The sequence below is a fragment of the Brassica rapa genome, chromosome A08, assembly GCF_000309985.2.
Source record: "Brassica rapa cultivar Chiifu-401-42 chromosome A08, CAAS_Brap_v3.01, whole genome shotgun sequence".
Lineage (NCBI taxonomy): Eukaryota > Viridiplantae > Streptophyta > Magnoliopsida > Brassicales > Brassicaceae > Brassica > Brassica rapa.
In genome coordinates, this window is record NC_024802.2 from 12,378,403 (window position 1) to 12,399,254 (window position 20,852).

The window sequence follows — 20,852 nt, forward strand, 5'->3', positions numbered from 1 at the left end:
TTCGGATTGGTAAACCTTTACTGTAGTGTTAAGTTTCTTTTTTAATTTTGTCTACATTTCTTTTTGATAATTTAGCTTTCAATATTATTTATTGCATTGTTCTAATTTCTCTTATATACATCAAATATAACTAATTTTCTTTTCTATTTTTTTGTATACTAGAAGGTGTTTAGATCTTCTGCCAAAATAATCTTCCAGACCCAAAACCAGCCAGCACTAATACCATATTACCAATTATGGCATAAAACATCCCTCTCAGTTCGAATTGAACATTGGTGACAGTAGTTGCAGCCGCAAACGTTTACCACTAGAAATAACTCATCCTGATAAAAATTTACGAAATTTAGCTATCACATATATATCATATCATCATTTTATGGTTAAATAAATTTTCCGAGATCTGTGATCTTAGCCGATCCGACTTATTCCAAAAATTTTGAATATCTAGGATAGTCAAATTAAAATCTTGGATTCAACAAATCCATATAGTAGAAAATTTGGAAGTGGATATCCAAATCAAAATAATATATTTTATAGTACGTATAAAGTTTGAAACAAATCTAATAATAATAAAAACTAATAGCAATTTTAAAAGCCTACAATAATTTCAACATGAAATTCCATTTAGCTGCCATGATATATTCTAAGCCCCCATGTATTTGCAAAAATATAATTTCAACATGACAATCATTAATAGTTATCCACTATACGTTATTTGAAAAGTGATTTTAACATGTTCTCAGTAAAAAAATGACATGTCACTAAGAAAATATGACATAGCTTTAGTTATTTATGACATGCCATCACTTAATTATGATATATATAATTTATTTTATAAATGTCTATTTTTTGGCAATATTTTTTTAAATAAGATAATAACAAATAACTTCTACATCAAAACCATGAATGTAATTTTTCTGTAAAACATTTATTTTTGTCAAAAATTTTGAAATATAGTAACAATTATTTTTTATTTATATTTCTAAAAAAAATATATATATATATATAAGCAACATTATTTGTAAGTGTGTCTTACAAATATAAAACTAAAACAATATTTAATTACATTTGTTATTTTATTTTCTCCACGTCAATAAAATTAAGATAGAAAAATAATAATATTCAAATTTAAATCAAATATTTTTAAATTAAAATAAAATATATTTAAATTTTTTTAGTTATGTGCACAACGCAGAAAAACTTTTAGTATACTAATATCTAATCTACTACGAGATGTCAACTTTCTTATAGCGCTTAAGGGGACTTCGACGAAAAGTTCTTTCATACCATTAAATTTAGTTGCCAAACTTTCCTTTGGAACGCTCAAGTTGCAACCTAGGCAAGCTACAAGTGTGATTATATGTAAATAGCTTGGTTAATTTTGAGAAATTTTCTCATTTATTCGTAGTTACAACAAAAATAAGTTTGCAACTTTTAGTTGATTTTATGTATCTTCTATCTGATTATAAGACTAATACAAAAAGAGAAAAATATGAAACCAAATCTCATATATTTACTTCAATCATGTTTTTCTTATTTATTATATTTTTATCAATTTGTATTTTTCACAATTCCGCTATTCCATAAGAGATTTAGTGATGATTGGATTTTTTGTTTGTTTTAATACTTGAGATATTTTTTTAATAGAATTTTGGGTATAGTTACAAAAACTTTCATAATCTTGTAGATATCTATGGTATTTTGAGAGTTGTATTTTATGGAAAAAAATTACAAATAATCTAGGTCTCAATAATATTATATTTTAATAGAATTATATGATTAAATAAATAAATGATTCAGATAAAAATATTTAAAATAAAATTTATAGTTCATAAACTAATAAAACTGGATTTAGCTAAGTATATAAAAACCCTTAAACTAAAGAACATATAATCTAAAATTTTAATAATACTTAGCCTTTGTTAGGGACCTCTTAGTAATATTCTATGGTAAATAACCAAAACTTCTAAACACTATAAATATACCCTCTCCATTGATACACGTAACTCACACTCCTTAGTCCTAGCATTTCACAATATGGCTTCAAAGAATATGACGAGAATTATACCTCTTTACCTCACCCTCGTCTTATTCGGCTTTGCCTCGGCACAACCTCCATTGGGCCAACCTCCGGTGTGTCCTCTTACTTTGCTCCAGATCCGGGGTTGCATCAGAATTCTTCGCATTGGCGTTATCCTCAACACCAGAAATGTTGGGCCATGTTGTACTATCCTAGATCAGCTCGATCCTCCTCGGGCGTCTGTATGTGCCTGCGATGCCGCTAGTATCAATCTTGGCATACTTGGCATCACTGTGAATCTGAGAGTTAATCAGCTCCTTAGGCTCTGTCGTGTGCCAACAACACCTGATTTCAGATGCAGCTTAATATAAGTACAGAATTTGCAGCATCTTATATAAATTAAGAATCACACTAAAATAAGCAGGCACGCTCCGTAATATCGGTCCAAGGTGCAACTGCGTCTTACAAGTATTGTCTTTTATCTTTTGTCTGAAATAAATTAAAACTTGAATAGTATATTCCACTGTTTGGCTGTTCCATTACTACATTTTCCAAGTAAAATTCGTAATATTCAATCCTGGGTGAGTATTTATCATAATCACAGGAAACAGGCTAATTATACTATTCAAAATTTTATAAATTACAATATCTAATATGAAATTAACTGTAATAAGGGGACGTTTATGTTTTAAGCAAAAAAATAATTTAACTGTAATAGTTTTTTTTTTAAACTCTTCAGCTGGATCAACAACTTCGGTAGACTTTGTAAAATCTTTAATTGGCCTTCATCAAATGTTCTTTGCCAAACCTCTTATAGATGACTAGATGAGGTTTAAAATATCTCTTCAGTTTATATGTTTGGAAAAATGCAAGCATGCTCCATGTAGGACCAAATCTTAAATAAGCACATCTCGATGTGAGATATTCGAGCGCAAGATCGGATCGATTGTAATTTTTAATCCAAGACACAAGTAGTCCCTGGATAGTCCACCAGTCTTCAAGATCTGAAGAATCATCAGCCGGCTTCGAGATGGTCCCGTCAGAAACCCAAACTTTTTACGTGATGTCAACGCCGTTTTCATTCCATATGCCCACTCATCGTAATTGGTTTCTTTCAGAAACGGATGTGAGATCACGACACCAGGCTTGTCAGCCGAAGTGAGATCGTAAGGTGAGATGGTTCTTCTCACTTCGGTCGTTCCTGCTGTTCCCCAGTAGTCGTGGTCGGGTTCGGGTTTGACATGATCAATTTCAAAATTTTCAGAAAAAAATGTATAAGGCTCTGATACCATATAGAAAATCAGAGTCTATGGAAATTTTTGTATATTATTAATTGCATACGTGCTTTACATATATACGACTCAGACTCAGATAATCTAGGAGTATCTACAACTATCTAATACTCTGTTACAACAACGTTCCTGAAATATAGAAACTTAAACAACTTCTTATCCACTCCGTTGGTTACCGCCAAACTTCAAACTCCAATACATTCTACTGGGGTGTTATGGTTACGTTTATGCATGTTAAAGGGGTTGTTATCTTCCTCAAGGTTACGTATACGATCTTCCTTTTTCTAATGCTCTTCAACCTTGGCCCTCACACGTTTTCCTACAAACACCTGGAATCATTGCTTTCTTCGGTAGCTGGTTTTTGATGTTTGTAATGCTTGTGAATGAAAACAGTTTTACCACTCCTGTGAAGATGATCTCGGATTCCACTGCGAAGACCAAACTGGAAAAGCAAGAGATTATCTAAAAAGAATGTCTTTATCTTTTTCAATGTATGTCCTTGTTTGTGTGGGATTTTCTCTCTCGTCTTCCTTACTTTACTTGTTTGTGTCCCTACTTAAATAAATTAAGCTAGTGTGTTTATTGTTTTTATTTAAATCTGGGAACCAATTTGTCGGGAATCATCTTTAACATTTTACCCACACAAAAAAAAGTGTTGGGAATTTCATTTTCGTGTTAGATAAGTTATCTTTTTCATTGCAAAGTTTTTGACGAAAGAAGTCTCGAACTCTCAAACTTACAGCGACTAATTTCAGTTAACTCGATTTTTGTTCATTAAGTACGTCTACATGTATAATGTTTTCAGTTGACCTTTAAAATTTGACGTTAGAGAATGCTTAAATTAAATCCTAAGCACATGTTACAGGCTATACAGTAAGCAACTAAACCTACAAAAAATACGAACCCTCAGCTCCCAAACTAATTACTCAATACTCCTCTCCTAACACACAGAACTTGTCCCAAATGTTATAACCAACCTACATTAATCTTAATTCTTAATTATTTAACCAGAGCGGTACAGAATGAAAGAGACTGAGCCAAAGAAGAGAAGGAGAAAAGACTTTACAGAGACACTCTACCAAAAGTATTTAATAAAAGTTGTTTCCATGTCGAAAGACGTTTCTTCTATGTAAAACAACTCCAATATCATCCTGATGCAAATCTTCTCTTAAGCAGACTTCAATTCAAGAAACAAAATAATTAATCAAAGAAGCTTATGTTCTTGTTTCGGATTCTCTACTAACAGACTACAAGGGACAGATTATGTTTAGCCTGGTTACAAGATCTTGTAGGGTGAGTATATTACCTGGAAATGAAGCTTAGAAGGTTTCTTTTTAAGCAGAATCAGCTAGCTGCTCTTCTGTGAACTCACCGAAGATGTCGGGACAATCATACCAAGTCCTGCGTCCTCGTGCTTCCCAGTAACCTCCTGTGTACTTGAAAGTTTCACTTTCTCCTTGTTTCTCGAACCATCTCGGTCTCCACCCGCTTTCCTGAAGTTGCCGTGACTGCCAAGAAAAAAAGAACCTAGAGATCTTAAAACATGACTTCACTATTAGTTCATAGACCAGTGCAATGTTAAGATGACGTACCATTCTTTGCCTTCTTTCTAACCGTTGTTTCTCTAAGTTCGCCTTCTCATATTCACCATTCTCTAGATGCCGTTGATCTGGCCTGAGCCTAGAGTCTGTGGGAGGAAGCATCTCCTACATCCATGATCAAGGTTAGACATACCATGTCTAGACCAAACATGAGTCCATATAAAATATTAGTTCATTTCAACATACCTCCAAACCAGGTGTTAACTCGTTCATGGTAATGGCAAATGAGGTTAAGTTGTATCTAGTTACATTAGGCGGTGGTTTGGTCCTTCTCCATAGTAACAAGGCATTTGATGCGGGATCACTGACTTTCGTCTTGCTGACTCCATCACCAGCAACATAGTAAAGGCTATCATCCCATTTACCAAACACCGTTGCAGCTTTCTTGGCAGACACGTCTTCTACATAACCATTTACCTATACAATGTATATATGATCATGTGTTTATTTCAAGTATTACATATACAGAGCATATCGCTGTGACTCACCTGATGAGGATTCCTCTCAAGAATGGATTGCTCCTTAAACTTGAGGGTACAAGAATATTGGCGGTTCCCACGGATTTGCATCACACCATGATGATCACAGTATAGTTTACCTAGTATGATATTGTATATAGTTGATGTTACCTAAGAACAAAGATTAGTATAAAGTTACTTCATAGCAAAACCAAAATCCACAAAAATGATTTGAGGGTTTATAGCTTTATATATACCTTGCTCCATTGAAATACTTCTCCATCATCAAACTCAAGAGTCAAAACTCCTACAGGTTCAACTTGAATAGATCTCCCCCAAAACTTTGACTTGAGGTTAGTGTCACCCCAGAACTTCCACCCTTTACCTTCACAGTGGCAGGCGATAACTGTTGGATGGTGGCTGACCTATTACAAAAGAATCATACCCCCCATTGTCTTGAGAAATATTCTGATACTTATGTTCATCACAATGAGTTGAAATAAATACCTTTTCAGAGAAGAAACGAATCCCCTTTTCAGGAAAGTCAGCTTCATAGGTTTCTCCAAGCAAAGGGTTGAATGGCTTACAGTGACGGCCTTCAGTGGAAGCATATCCAGAGACAGCAAAAGCCGCAACGTTTAAAGCTCTTAAGAGACCGTTCCCCTAATAATCCAACAGGAAAAATGTCAGTTTAAGATATAAGAGTATGTAGTGTAGCAATAAAAGTACTTACAGATTTTCCATGTTCATATGCTCGGTCAAGAAGATACGAGTACTCCAAGTCCTCAAAGCACTTTTGAAGGGACGATATTGGTTCATTGAAATACACAGGGAGGCAAACTCGGGTGAGATCTTTTCCAACGTTGTCTTTGATCATAGACCAAAGACTGACACCTTTCTCTTTTTCAGCTGGATCAGGAAGTTTTGTTCTTCTCTTTATATCAGTGTATCCATTGGATCCAGAACCAACATTAGGTTCATTAAAGTACTCCTTTGTGTCATGGAAGGAAGGCTCATCTTCCTCGGACACATCCTCAAACTCTTGTTTATCATCAGATGAAGCAGTTGTGCTGCATTCTAGAAACCAAATAATGTCAAGCAAACACACAAAGGAAGCCTATGCCTTAAATAACATAGTGTGAAGGCATTTACTTCATATGCTTGCATAACTAGAACTCAAAGCAAAGCAAAGCAAAAGCGGAGAAGAGAAGGAAGAAAGATCAAGCATTAGACTATGTACCACTATATTTTCCACGTCCTAGGCTTGAAAATGCATGCTTAGTTAATTGGTAGCCATTGTCATCGTTCCCTGATGCTTCAGCTTCAAGATTAGCTGTCTGTACAAAAGAAAACACTCATCATTCAGTTGCCAACACGATACATTTCACACCACATAACATATTCAAGACATGGATAAAGACAACTAGGAAGCACTTGAGATCAAATAAACACACACACAAGAAAAAGGATGACAGAGACAAGAAACTAAGTTTACCTCTAGCTGTCTCAATGCATCAAACAAATTGGTCCGTTCTTCATGTAGAAGTTTGACTTGTTCATGCATTTCAGAAAACTCTGAGAGCATGATCTGCTCGCACTCTTTTACAAGATTATCGTTTATTCCCTCTTCGTGAAACCGTTTCTTTAGTCTCTCGGTTGATATGAACAAATCCTTTGGTGAGGTGAAGGAGAAATCACCATTAAGTGACCGGAGAGGGAAAATGCATTTTGTAGATGCTAAAGCTCGTAACCAAGCTGCTCTATCACTTATAGAATCAGTCCTCAGATGAAGAGTCTTAGTAGCTGTGAATATATAGAACTTTCTATCTTCAGACTTGCTTTCTCTGAAAGAAGAAACCTGCTGGAGATAAACATAGAAAGATAGATATCTAATTACAACATCAAGTAAACATAATTAAAAAAGGTTGAGACCACAAATTTAAAACAACGAGGAAATCATTTTTCCTATCTAAAGCAGGTAAGGAAACCCTACAGATTCAAAAGAATATGCTGAACTTAGAAAAAAGTTTGAAGTTGCAGATTTGGAACTAGGAGCAAATCAAGCTGGGCCCATGAAGATATTACTTTAGACACGTTAGATCTATACAGGTTGAGAAAGACAAAAGTTTATTATCTGGAAACAAAAACAAAAGAAAATAAAAAATCCTAGCTTTGGAGTATTTTGATTAAGCAAAAAGAAAAAAAGAAAAAAAACATATGTTTGTAAATAATGTTGAAAACAGGCCATCTTTCACATTGTCAAGCAACAAGCAGGTCAAAACAGGTATTATTATAATTGGCAAGACCCCACCCTCCATTATCTCCAACCGACTAAGTTTACTAACCAAACATGTGTAAAATTAAACTAAAGAAAAAATATAAAATTGAACAAATAGCAGAATAATAAATATAAGCCTATCACGGTGAAATGATCTATAGTTAAGCCTTCTTAGTCAAGGAGAATTTTAAAGTAAAAGATGGCAGTATCGTAGCCAACAAGACAAATCAAATCAAAGCACATGCAAGGCAAAGAAACCAAAGAACAAATTGTGAAAAGTGTCCAAAATTCAATAGACTTGTTTTAGTTATGCAAATGATAAAAAGTCCATAGTTCTAGTGAATACAATTGACATATATGAACTTTGACTTTTTCCCCAAAAGAAAAAAAAAGGCAAAATAACTAATGAGAATCCAAAACTTTATTGACGGATGGCAAATGGGTTAATTTTGAAACCAATAGGGAAATGAAGTTACGAAACTGAACTTAACACACATACAAACACTAATAAGAAACAGATTTGGAAAAAGAAAGGAAGCAAAAAAACAATGTGACCACTGAACAAAACCCTAAGATACAATACCAGATTGTAGCAACCAACAAAAGTGTTTAAATTTTTGAAAACCAAACAAGCACCTGCTGATGTGACCCACTAGAGATTAACAACAAGTTAAAAGCTGGCAGAAATTAAGACCAAAGAGATTAACAGTAATGAAGAAGCAAAATCAGATGTATTAAAATTGTAAAAGACATATAAAGACACTAGTCAAGATGAAGATGTACTGATGAAAAAGATCATAGGACGATTATAAGAAGAAGAAAAATAACATATTAGGGTTTCTCATTTCATCAAAGAACTCAATGAACAATTCTATTAACCTCTGGTTCTTTCCTCTAACTACGAGTGATAAAAAGGCGTCTCCTTTCCCCAGAAATTCACAATCTGATTTGATGTAATCAAACACTTTATTGATCCTAATAAAGAACATAAATGAAATAATAAATCACAGTGCACAAAAAAAATAAAAAAAATAAATCACCAAAACCTTTTGAAAATCAAGAATCAAATCAAGAACCTTGAGATGAACAATGCCGACGGTTTTCTTTGGTTTCCGGCGACCACTGGAACTATCCATCCTCGAGAGACGACCGGCGGAGACATCTCCAATGAGCCTCACATCTTCCGAAGAAGAGAGAAGATTCAAGTTCTCCGGTCGCCGGATCTTGGAGTAAGACAAGATTCCGTTGCGGAGGAGGAACCATCTAGATCTCCATCCTTTGCCGAAGTTGGTCCACTTGTGTAAGATCCCAGCCACCGACTCCGATCCAACCGATGTCACTTTCCTCCGGTTGGATCCACCGGCTAACGACGTCGCCGGTAGACTCCTCGACCTAGTAAAATTCGTCACCGGCGGCCTGTTATTATCATCAATCCCATGTGGACTCTCCAGAGTGATGCAGCAGAGAGGATGCAGCTCCTTCACCCGCATTGTTTTTCTCTCTCTCTCTCTCTGCGATCACTCCGAAAGGTTTAAAGCTTTTAATCTCCGATCACAAAACTCCGACGCACATTCATCGTCTAGATCGAGCATGCAGATTTGAAGAAGAAGAAGACGACGAAGAATAAAGAACCTGAAGCTCTGAAACTGAGATTTCTCAGACAAGAGAATCAGAGAGAGAGAAAGGTTGTTGCTTTAATGTGAGACTGCGTAAGCTTCAACGCAATTGTAAAGGCCTTATGTAGAGCATATGTATATAGGTCTGTGTATATATCATTTGTGTATGTATGTTTATGTATATATATGATGATGATGAATCAGAGAAAGAGGTTGGGAGCGAAGTTGGACAATTTAAGACAATGGCTTTAGATTGTAATTTCGGAATGTGGTGGAGGGTATGAAGGTAAAATAAAGTTTGGATTAGATTTTAGTCCTTAATTAGATCCTCTTACAAAAGGTCCAGAACATTAGTTCGATTTTAAGCAGTCAAGCACACTGTCAGTTACAGACATTTTGGTTTAAGTTAATTTACATTTTTATCGTATTTTAAACAGTATATTACCAACCTAAGTATCATCGAGGACGTACATGAGTATCTTATGGCCATGGTTAAAACTGTAAACACAATTCTAAATCAGGCTATGATCACTTTACTGTATATGAAAAGAAGGTTTCTGTAGTTTTCTTGTTTCTGTGCATTTTGAAATCAATATACATGATTAATTTTTTGTTACAAGAACTGATTTTTTTTAAACGAAAGCTGATTTGTTAAATGCAGTGGGTTATATGACGTGTTCCTGTTAGCTTTAGAGGATGATATAAGGAAATGATGTGGATATATATATATATTTATAGCTAACTTAAAATGTATATTTTTAGTAAGAGAAATTATGATAAGATTCCTCTAAAGTTCTATATAAAAATGTAATGCCTAATAGAAATAAATTTCTAATGATTTTATATAATCTATGCATGAATCACTATTATATAGAGTAATATTTTTATTGGGATTCTAAATACTGTATTGTATACTATCTATTGTCATGTAATATATACTTATAAGCTTTAAAAGGAAATTGGTAGCCCGGTACATAGTTAAATGGAAACAGTTTTTCAAGGAAACAAAAGATGGAAACGGTTTTTCAAGGAAACAAAAGAAAAAAGAGCGCTATAATCATTAATTTTCTCGTATTTGGTTTGTGGAAAATGACTTATCAGTGAGTGAAAATAAATTACTAAGTTAAAAAAAAAACTGTACATCAAGGAAGAGCCCACTTTTGTTTTTGAATAAAATGCCACTATTCTAGTGATAGATGAAAACAGATAAGTTAATGGTAGTATTATATATTTATTAATGTATACTGTATGTATCTTTTAGGAAGGCTTAATTTTGTATGTCTTCTCAATTTTATTAAGATGAAACCTTACTAATTAAGGTGTGTTTCTTATTAACTCCCCAGACGATTGTATGTAATGTACATGAAATTATAAGAGATCTGTTTATGCTTGGTATCGGGTTTTGCTATACTTTCCGACATGATCTGGTTTACTTATACTCTTTCAAAACTTTTTTATCTAATTAGGTTTATTTTTTGTGAGTTTCAAATTTCCTCCATATGAAATGTTTGTACCACATGTTAGATTTTTTTTTAATATTGGTTAATATCGTAAAAGGTTTGGCTATCAAAAGGGGAAAATGTAATTTAATGGTTTGAAATTTATAATTCAATGCCTTTTCAAAAAAAAAAACAAAAATTATAATTCAGTGCGTCCAGATTATGAGATTTGATCTGTGGCTTGAAAGCACATATAAAATGACATTTTCAAACATCAAAACAGTATTCATTTCTATCAAGTTTATATCATTTCAGATTTCAAACTACATCGTATAAAATGTATGATTTTGAGTCGATGTAATATATTTTTTGTTATCATTAACAAAAGAAAGAATATCCATATAATTCAAGAGATCAACGAATGTGTTGATTTTAACAGTAAAAAAAAAGCTGTTGATTTTAAATATAAGAAGACAGAATAGTTATAATTTTGATGTCAGATGTATATATAGTAGGCATATAGGATAGTGTTTATTATTCTCATTTATTACGATGTAGCATCGACCGTGGGATGTTTGAGGCAGTGGACCGGCGTGGCGTAGAGGACCCGGTACTGGCTTGTTGTCTCACTGTCTCACACGCGCCGGAGTTCAGTTTTACTTTTCTCGTTTTCTTTTTTATTTGCTTGTTCTTTTGGCAGCTAAATAGTTGCTAAATACTATACTATTTGTTATCTTACACAACATTACAGATTATAAGTTAGATACCATTGTAAAAATTATATTTATTATCCTAAACAAAGTTACAAACATATAAGTTAGATACCATTCATTGTTGCAAGAAGAAATTGGCAATCAAAGTCCACATCATATATTAGACAGAGTAAACTCTAATATATATATAGTATTGTCCAACTTCACTTGGTATGATGTTTTTTGAAGAGAAAATCTCAAGATCAAATCTGCGAGGGATTAACCCCATAGCGGACAATATCTCATATTAAGCGAGAAGTTAAACGTGACAGACGTTTAGTTCTAGTAAAGTGTTTGGCCTCCAGCACAGACATCCAATATGGTTCTAGTAGTGCATATGATCCAAGAATGCATCTGGCCCGTCGCAGCAATTGTAAATACTATAATAATCATTTTTGTCAAAAATAATAATTTGATAATGGTATTTCAAGTTTCCAACCTTCTACCTATAAAGCTAGTTACAATGAAGATGTTGAAACGTTCTTTCAACTATTGAATAGCTTACAACAGAATAGTTGAAAAAGAAAAAAAATTGATGTGGATTCAACAAGAGTTGAAAGTATTCAGCATGTTGAATACTTATAAGTGGGGTCCATTTTCATCACTTTTTTATTTCATTTTGAATATTTATGATCAAATATTTTTATTATATTATATTTTTGTAAAATAAAATTGTACTAAAATTTATGAAATATCGTTAATATTAGTTTAATAATAGCGGAACTTAATTAATTTTCTTCCAAAATAGTAGAACTTTAAAGTATGAAATCTGCGTAATATTTCCTAACTTTTCAATTACGAAATTCATTTAGTGAATTATCAAGGCACGTTCTTTGCCACAAGAAAAACTCTTAACTTCTTAGAACATCTCCAAAAAAAACTCTACAACTTCAAATATATAATTCTTTGCTTTCCAAAAAGTAATTTAATAACTTCAAATTTAAAATTATATATTTTTATTTGCATTTTGGTATTTACAATTATATATCATATTTATGACTTTTAAATATTTTTTTGTTTATCCTTTTAATTCTTACAAATTTATATCTCATAAATATTTTAAATACATTTTTATAAATTTAATATTTACACAGAAAATTAAATAAAAGCTTTAAAATAAGATTTAAAATATTTTTAAACTAAATTTAAACAACAACAATATTATAAAGAAACTTAATAATTTTTGTAAAAAAGAAGGTACATGAAGACATAATTTATCATATGGTAAAAGATGAGAGTATCCAATTTTTAGCTCGTAATTTACAAATTAAAAATAATGAGATTCATTTTTACTTTGAAATGCACTAGTTTATCATATATACGAGCATTATGAAAATAATTTTATGAAATAATAGTATTTTACTTGTAGTTTAATATTTAACAATGTATTTCTATTTTAATTGTATATATTAGTGTAATATTTTATTAATTAATATTAATATAATATTTATATATATGCTAGTTATTTATAAAAAATATAATTTAAATTAACTATGAAAAATGTTAGAATCATAATATAAAATACAAATAATTTTAAAATTATGTTTGAAATTATTTTTTAGAGAATAATACTTTAAATTTCGAATATAAAGTTTTGCAAACTTAGAAACATAAGAACTGAAGTCATGACTCATGATTTCCAGTATCTCACGAAACATTTATCATCTCTGCACGAACTCTTCATCCTCAACTAATTTGGATTTGTTAAATATTTTAAATACGAAAAATGCTTGAATTTAACAATTAAACATAAATAAATTCTGGTAGAAAATAAATAAATTAGAATGAATCTCTAGAATATACTTTGGCATACTGAAAAATATAAGATTCTCAAAATTGGTTTAAAATATTAATATTTCATTTTTATAAATAGACATTTAGATAATAATCAATGTCCAAATTTAATGTTGATATCAAGTTTTATTTTGAGAGAGGTGCATTTTCCATGGAAAGTGATGGACTTGATTAATGTGGGGATCCACATATATGTTCCCATGTGCATAATGCTAACAAAATTGACAAAAGGCTATACTTTGATTGCATTAGACTTTACTTTGTGATGTATGTCATTTTTAAATTATGACATTTTTCTTCAACTCATCTTGGTGGTAAGGTGGTGATTTATCTATTCTTAATGTTAATGCAATATTTATTTTGTCAAGATAAAAGATATTGTAAGAAGATTCAATTATCTATTAATTACACGAGAAATATGTCAAAAGGTCCAAACAATGATATAAAGAAAAAAATATTTTTTCTAGTTAGCAATACTATATCAATACTATTAAAAGGAAAGGAGTTTTAATAAATATACTTAAAAAGGTTATTTCGACCTTTTCATTAACTAATAATATTTTGGTCTTAATTTGATTTGGACAAACGATATGTTACCTTAAATTTCTCTAACAATCATTTAGTCAAAGCTTTTATTTATTGGATACATATCTTTTTGTAAACGAAAAGGTTATACCATATATATACGACTACATAAATTTGGTTCGCGAAAATATAATATCACGTACAATTTATTATACTCTTCTCTAAATATGTTTCATTAACTTCATAATTAAGATAAGTTTTAAAATTATATATTATGTAAAATTTATTTTATTGACAAATAATAATTTAGTATTTAAGATAAGTTTAAAATTATCAAAAATCCAACAAATCCTTTTTTTACTGCTCAACAAAAAAACTACAAATCTATACTATTAAACTAGCCAAAAGCCTTTCAAATAAATTTTAAGTTTTACCAACTGAACAAATATAACTTTTATAAAATGCACAAAAATATAATGAAAGGTTAGATTTGGGCATTCGGGTCTTCGGATCAAATATAAATCAGTTTCTTTCAGATCCAAATTCTTTGGGTCTTGGGCATTTATATCCAACTAGATATTTGAATTATCTTTTGTTCAGATCAGTTTCTTTTAGTTCCAGGTCAGTGTGAGTCAATAATTCAAATGTCTGTAAAATCTACTATGTAATTTGGCTACATAATTAGTCTAGCTCGGTTCGAGTATTTAGGACAAAAAGATCTAAAGAATCCGAAAAGCCAAAAAATCAAAACACGAAAATACCCAAAATCAAACAAATACCAGAAATAACTAAATATCTAAAAGACCAAAATCTTACCTGAGAACCAAAAATATCCAATATTTTAAATATATTTTAAAATTTTGAAATCTTAACCAAAACCTGAAACTATAACAGAAAACATGAATCCAAAATTTACAATAATATTTTTATACAGAGAACATATATGAATTGCTAAAATATACATAATATGAACAAAACATACAGAGTCCAACAGAGACCAGCATGTCCAAAAAAATCTAATAGGTACTTTTTTCCAATCCCGACTCTCAACCTGTATTTCGTATTGGTTTGGTTCGTTTATCAAATTTAGGTAAAATTTTCATACTTAAGAAAGAGTTACATAATAGTGTATATAAAAAATCTCGAATAAACTTATTCATAAGTTATATAATTGTAAACAAATTTCTGTATTCGATATAATACGACTTTATAATATAATAATACACAATATACTCAAAATACTATCTCATATCCAATTTCGTATATAACCCATAAAATCCGCGCTTTTGAAGCGCAAGTCAAAATCTATTATATATATATTATAAAGCCAAACCACCAAAACGGGTGTTAAAGACAATAAGCAATTTTCTAAAGCCAAGGAATTAATATTATCCTCAACTTTTTTGATGTGAAACTTAACATATTTTTAGTTAAGTACTAGCCAACTTTATATTAGAAGATAAAATGTCTAATATATATTGATTTAAATAATTGTATCCATAAAGTCTTTGACTAAATGTCCAACCATACTTCCATCTAATGCCAAGCAGTGTTGGAAATTGTAACCTCCCAGTAGAAAAAAGTGTCGTCATAAAGATGTCTTTTTGGTCATCTGATTTGTATTAGAATGAAGCTCAGAAGAGCAGATAACTTTACAAGAGGTGATAGACATAAACCATACTAAACAACCACTAACCCACAAGCAAGAGAGATTCAGCTAGACCCAAAAACTATATATATATTACAAACTAATTCATCTCACAAGACGCATAAGATTTCTCAGAGATGAAAAGAGCGGATAACCAATTTAGAAATCATGTTGCCACATATGATCTTCTGATTCTCGGGTTGAACACACTTTTAGCAATGAGAAAAGAACCTCTATTAGATGGAAAAGATTCCAGCTCAACCATCCAAAAAAGAGTCAAACTAAGATGGAAAAAGATATCGTCTTTTAAGTACCAAAAGGAATGCTGCATTTCCAATGGGGGTTCTACTCATTGTTTTTAGAACTTTTGGATGGGAGTTCTTCACAAAAGTAGTGGATCCCACAACTACATACACACATATAATATATATATATACATATATGTATTTTTAGAACTCCAATGGGTAGAACCTCCATTAGAGATGCTCTAAGCCTTTGGACGATTGATAACTTCCACCAATGTTTTGTTATCCAAAGCAAAGGAGACCTTGGTGAATATCGATGAGAAATCATGCATTGGATGGACAATCTAAAGGTTGATAAAGCAGCATCAAGAGCTGAATTCATATTTACAAAAGTTAACCTACTATGAAGAAGAGCCGTTCCTTCCGAGTCCTTTACTACCTAAGCAGCCCTCCTATCTTATTTTTCTTTGTCATCTAAAAGAATTAGGACCGATTTTTATGACTTCAATAAAATATCAAATATCACTTCAAATATATTATTTATATATGGAGATAAACTAATGCATAAATCATTTAAATGTAATGCAAGTACTATCAACACACACAGTAATATTTAATTTAAGACATTATAAGTTATGATAAATATATATTTTTGATGATTTCCAGTTATAAAGTAAAATCTGAATAAAAGTGACCAAGTCGAATATACATTTGTGAAATTAAATAAAAACATGTGTTTTCACATGTAAGTTTTCCAAAATGTTTTTTTTTTGTTTTTTGAAACATTCCAAAATGTTATATAATTTTACTATTTTTAGATTTGGAAAAGAGAAAAAATAGAATCTATGAACTCAAAACTTAACTATTTTTACTGACTTTTTTTAATTCTTATGTATTTAAAACTCTAATACATAATTGATTACTAGAACACATACTTGGTTGTTTATTTGTCATTTAAATGTTTTATCGATTGATTCTGTAGAATTTAATTGTGGAAACATATTAGTTAGAAATTAATGTTAAATTTTTAAAAAAAGAAATCAGTGTTAATATGATTTGTTTCTGTAAAATTATTTTGTTTAAAACAAGGGTTGTAGGTTTATTTATAATAATCTATAATATAATGAGGCAGTTCCCTCTTTTCTGAAGTGACATGTCAGCGGTTTGTGGGGCCCACATACGGTTCGGTTTGGTGCTTCATTTCTCACGTAATAATGTTGGTTCTCCGGGTTGGTTCAATCATTTGTTGCGTTTGGTTATCTCTAAACTCTGCATTTTGTGATTGAGATAAGGGATTACTGTTTTTGTTTCTTCATATTCCAAAAATAAAATGTTTTCGTTCGTCGTCTCTTCCACCTCGCCGTCTCCGCCGATCTTTCACTCCAGAGACAATGAATCATATCTCAAGTCTCAACTCTTAGGCTCCCCTATCGTTCAACGTATCTGTCTTAATCTCGCCACTTCCAATCTCTCTCTCTCTCTCCCTCTCTCTCTCTCTCTCTATACATGGCGAAAAGAAGCCTCTGAGGAGACAGTGGAGAAGGAGAATCATCAGGTCAATCGTCTCTTCCCCTAAGAAATCTGCCACTTTAGGTAATTTAGTTCGTATACATATGTGAATTCCTGAGCATATTGATCAAGGATTGGGTGAAACCTTGGTTTGGATCTTTCGATTCTCTGGTGGATAAGAAGCGATTTGTTTATGTTTTGTGGTTTTATGTATATTTGTGTCTTTGTGATTTGTTCAAAACGAATCAATTGATTTATGTTCTCAGTTTGTGTTTGCAGTTGTGTTTGATCGGGAAACAGTATTAAACGATGAGACGTTTGGTTTTAGATGTGGATTAAGCAAAGACGACTTATAGATAGTCGGAAAAGCGTTTGATCGGTTACAAGGAAAGGAGATGCGTAAAAGAAAGGAAACCGGAGCTCGAAGAGCTTTTCCGGAAAGACACAGTACGACAAGAGAGCAAAGGTAAAACCCTAATCTAGCCGTCGAGTATGTGTGAGTGATTTCAGATCCCCTTACGTTGCAGAACCTTCTCCTTATATAGTCGACTTGGTGCTCTTCCATGACCTAGCTTGCGTCGTCTTCACGGGCTTTTAACTCGTTGGGCCGAAAAATCCAAGTTGCTTTGGGGAGCCGTTAAGCCGCATGCGTTTTGTTTATCGTGCGATCGACTAAAAGTACCCTCGGATCGCGCCGAGGAGTCGGCGTTCTGAGCCGCCGAGCCAAACTGTCGCTATGTCGTCATGGGCCGGGCCATCTATTCTTCGGGCCTTGAGGGATGGTCAAATCCATCCTCTACAGTAAGTCCCCCCAGTTCATCGGTGAGTGACGTTCTGTCGAGCTCGATAAATTTGGAAGGTCAGTGGTTTGAGAGGATAGATGGCTCGTTGTAAAGACGTGACGCTCAATCGGCATACCAAGAGACGTTGCCTCAGCTTCTTGCGCTCAGATGATTTGGTAGATTCCGGTTTGAACCGGTTTTCTTTTGGCTAACCCGATTCTGGTCACGACCGTTGGTTCGATTTAAGTTGGACCGGGTTATCACGGGAAGTCGAAACGACGAGTCGGTTTCGTGGGAATCTAAATGCTCTTTCGAATCCCAAATAGGCCCACGTAGACCTAATGATGACGCCTCGGGGGAATGCCCCGACCCTCTCCCTATAAATACTTGTTCACTTCTCGCCTCCTCCATTCTTCTCTGTGTATTCAGGTACTTTCTCTCTCTTCCTCTCCACTTCTCTCCCTAGGTTGTTGTTGTAGAATAGATAGTATTATGTCGTCTAGCGGAAAGTTGTCTCATAAACAGAAAGGGAAGGCGGTTGTGACCACGTCCAGTCCTGCAAGAGACGTTAGCGAGGATACGCTCGAGGAGTTCGAGTCGGTTCATCGCGAGGCGATAATGGACACCGGGAGTTTGAACGTTCCTCAGAGGCTTTTGGTTTCCGAGTCGGCACGCCTTCACCTGAGAGTTTGAAAATATATTAACATATTAAATAATCTTAAATTTTCGCCTTGCATAATTTTTGTGTGTTCCCGAACAGGGATAAAATCCAATCTCTTAGTGGTCCTTTACAAATATATTAAAATTTCAAATATATATATATATATATATATATATATATATATGTGTGTGTACAGTTTCCCTCTCTCTATATATACACCATTTATGGAAAAAAAGTGCCATACTCATAGAAACTAGAAAGTGGAGGACAACCCACGCTTAACCAAAACAGAATACAATTATATGCTGTTTTAACCTCGTCCTGACCAATTGCCATGTAAAAATGTCCACCAAAGCATTAAAAATTAGATTAAAGTCAAGAGGTAGAATACTTCTTAAGAATTGTATATGGAATTAGTCAAACTTCTAGAACATCAAGGGACAATCAACTAAATCCAGAACACATTAAGAACTATATAGCATGTAGACTTTAAAAGAGAGTCTTGGAATAGACAAACCGATGGAGACAAAGCTTGATCAAACCACCGAAATACGCAACCTCCTATAGAGAATAGCCCAAACAGGATAGAGAACAAAGCTTCAAGACCCAGGAGACAACAGGACAATCTATTTCCAAGTCTTCAAACCGGGTAAGGCGATGTCGATGAGGATACGACTTTAAACACCAACTTGAAGCTTGATGAAAAGCAGATCTCGATCAGATCAAATGGTAAATGACAAGGAGCAGTTGCAATCGACTCCGGATTCTGTCGCATGCAAAGGACAAGGAGACAGAAGATCGAAACCAGAGAAGAACCCAAGAAATCTCAAGACATACATGCAACAACAAAAGGTTAAATATACTGGATAGAGAATCAGATCCACACAAATAGATCTAAGATCTAGCCGAAGACACCTAGAAGAAAATTGTACCGATCAAAAGTTTCTCTCAGTCACGGAAAGCAAAAGAAAATCCGACTCCGGCTCTAAGAGAGCAGCCGGAGCCGGTGATCGGAAAGAAACCAAGAACAGATCTTATAGAGAGAGGTCAGAGGATATCATATGAAGACTTTATCATAAAATAGTTTTTTGTATATGAAGAGAGATATCTAAAAAATCAATTAAAATAATCAAGTTCACTAAAAAGTATAGACAGCCCATATTTGTTTGTTTGGTACTATCCCCTTCTTCTTTTTTTCACACAATTGGTACTATGCTCTTCAATTTCAGATATTCTATGTAAAATGAGTACTCACATGCCTGAAACCAAAAAAAAAATACTCAAAAAAATATCTTCCTTTTTGGAATGTTAGTTTAGGACATTATAATGATGAAATTCAAAAGAGCATCAAAGTCCCCTCTCTCAATAGCATGAGATCCTCTTTCTACCTGAGTTAGGTCACAGTCACAGGAGTGCTTGACTTGCAAAAATTAGGGCAAAAAGAAGAAACTACATTACAACAATAATGCACCTCAAAAAATGGTAACAAAGAGATGACCAGACCCATGCAACTCTGTCACTCAGATGTAAAGGAGATTTCACTTCAATAATGTTCCATCACCGCCTCTAAAACTCAAATGATCACTCTTTTTTAAATATGTTTGTGAGTGATTTACTGTTCCCTAATCAGTCTTTCTTTAGCTAATCAATAAGGTTGTGAATGGTGACTGCCTGACTGGTGTTTTCTTAAAAGCGGTGCAGTATTTGAGAAATTACGCAATTGTTACCATTCAAAAAATATGTAACTAAAAAGGCGTAATTGAAGCAAATAACGCATACAGTAAAAAGAAGAATAAAACTTTGGGAAAACTGTTTTTTTAGAGCAAAAAAATAGTAACTATGTCCATTTAGACTAATTTATATTTTGTGTCATATTTTCCTATAACACCCTTTAATATTTTTGAAAATAAATTTAATAAATAGTTTTACAAACAAAAAAAAATTGGAAAAATAGTAACTTTTGATAAAATACCTATATGAACTTAGTGATATTTTTTCCAATTATAAAAAAGTTAAAATTATAATTTTCATATTATGTTCTAAATAAAGTAGAAATGACATTCTACGAAGTAGAAAACGAAATCCACTTTTTTCATTGAATCTACAATGTTTAGAATACGTGATCTACGTAAATAGGAGTATTCTAAAAATATTTAGAATACACATTCCGCGTTTAACCTATCATTCTAAAATCTTTAGAAATCAAAATCTACACATTAATATAAATCTAAA

At 32.7% G+C, this 20,852-nt stretch overlaps 1 protein-coding gene across 10 annotated transcripts; it reads right to left on the reverse strand.

Moving 5' to 3' along the window:
* Positions 1-60: 60 nt before the first annotated feature.
* LOC103834252 (oxysterol-binding protein-related protein 2A) lies at positions 61-9,788 on the reverse strand. Of its 10 annotated transcripts, none has more exons than XM_033277023.1 (11): positions 8,696-9,788; positions 6,867-7,232; positions 6,612-6,708; positions 6,105-6,448; positions 5,879-6,034; positions 5,629-5,796; positions 5,402-5,542; positions 5,100-5,330; positions 4,905-5,018; positions 4,619-4,820; positions 61-2,365 (listed from the first exon to the last, which is right to left on the reverse strand). In XM_033277023.1, exons 1-10 carry the CDS (start codon positions 9,137-9,139, stop codon positions 4,647-4,649), a joined length of 2,235 nt encoding a protein of 744 aa, XP_033132914.1. In that variant the 5' UTR covers positions 9,140-9,788; the 3' UTR covers positions 61-2,365; positions 4,619-4,646. The 10 variants fall into 10 exon arrangements, with proteins under 10 accessions (XP_033132914.1, XP_009108567.2, XP_009108566.2 ...); XM_009110319.3 differs by lacking the exon at positions 61-2,365 and adding an exon at positions 3,327-3,754 and having other exon boundaries at positions 8,696-9,780; XM_009110318.3 differs by lacking the exon at positions 61-2,365 and adding an exon at positions 4,124-4,489 and having other exon boundaries at positions 8,696-9,753.
* Positions 9,789-20,852: the final 11,064 nt, after the last annotated feature.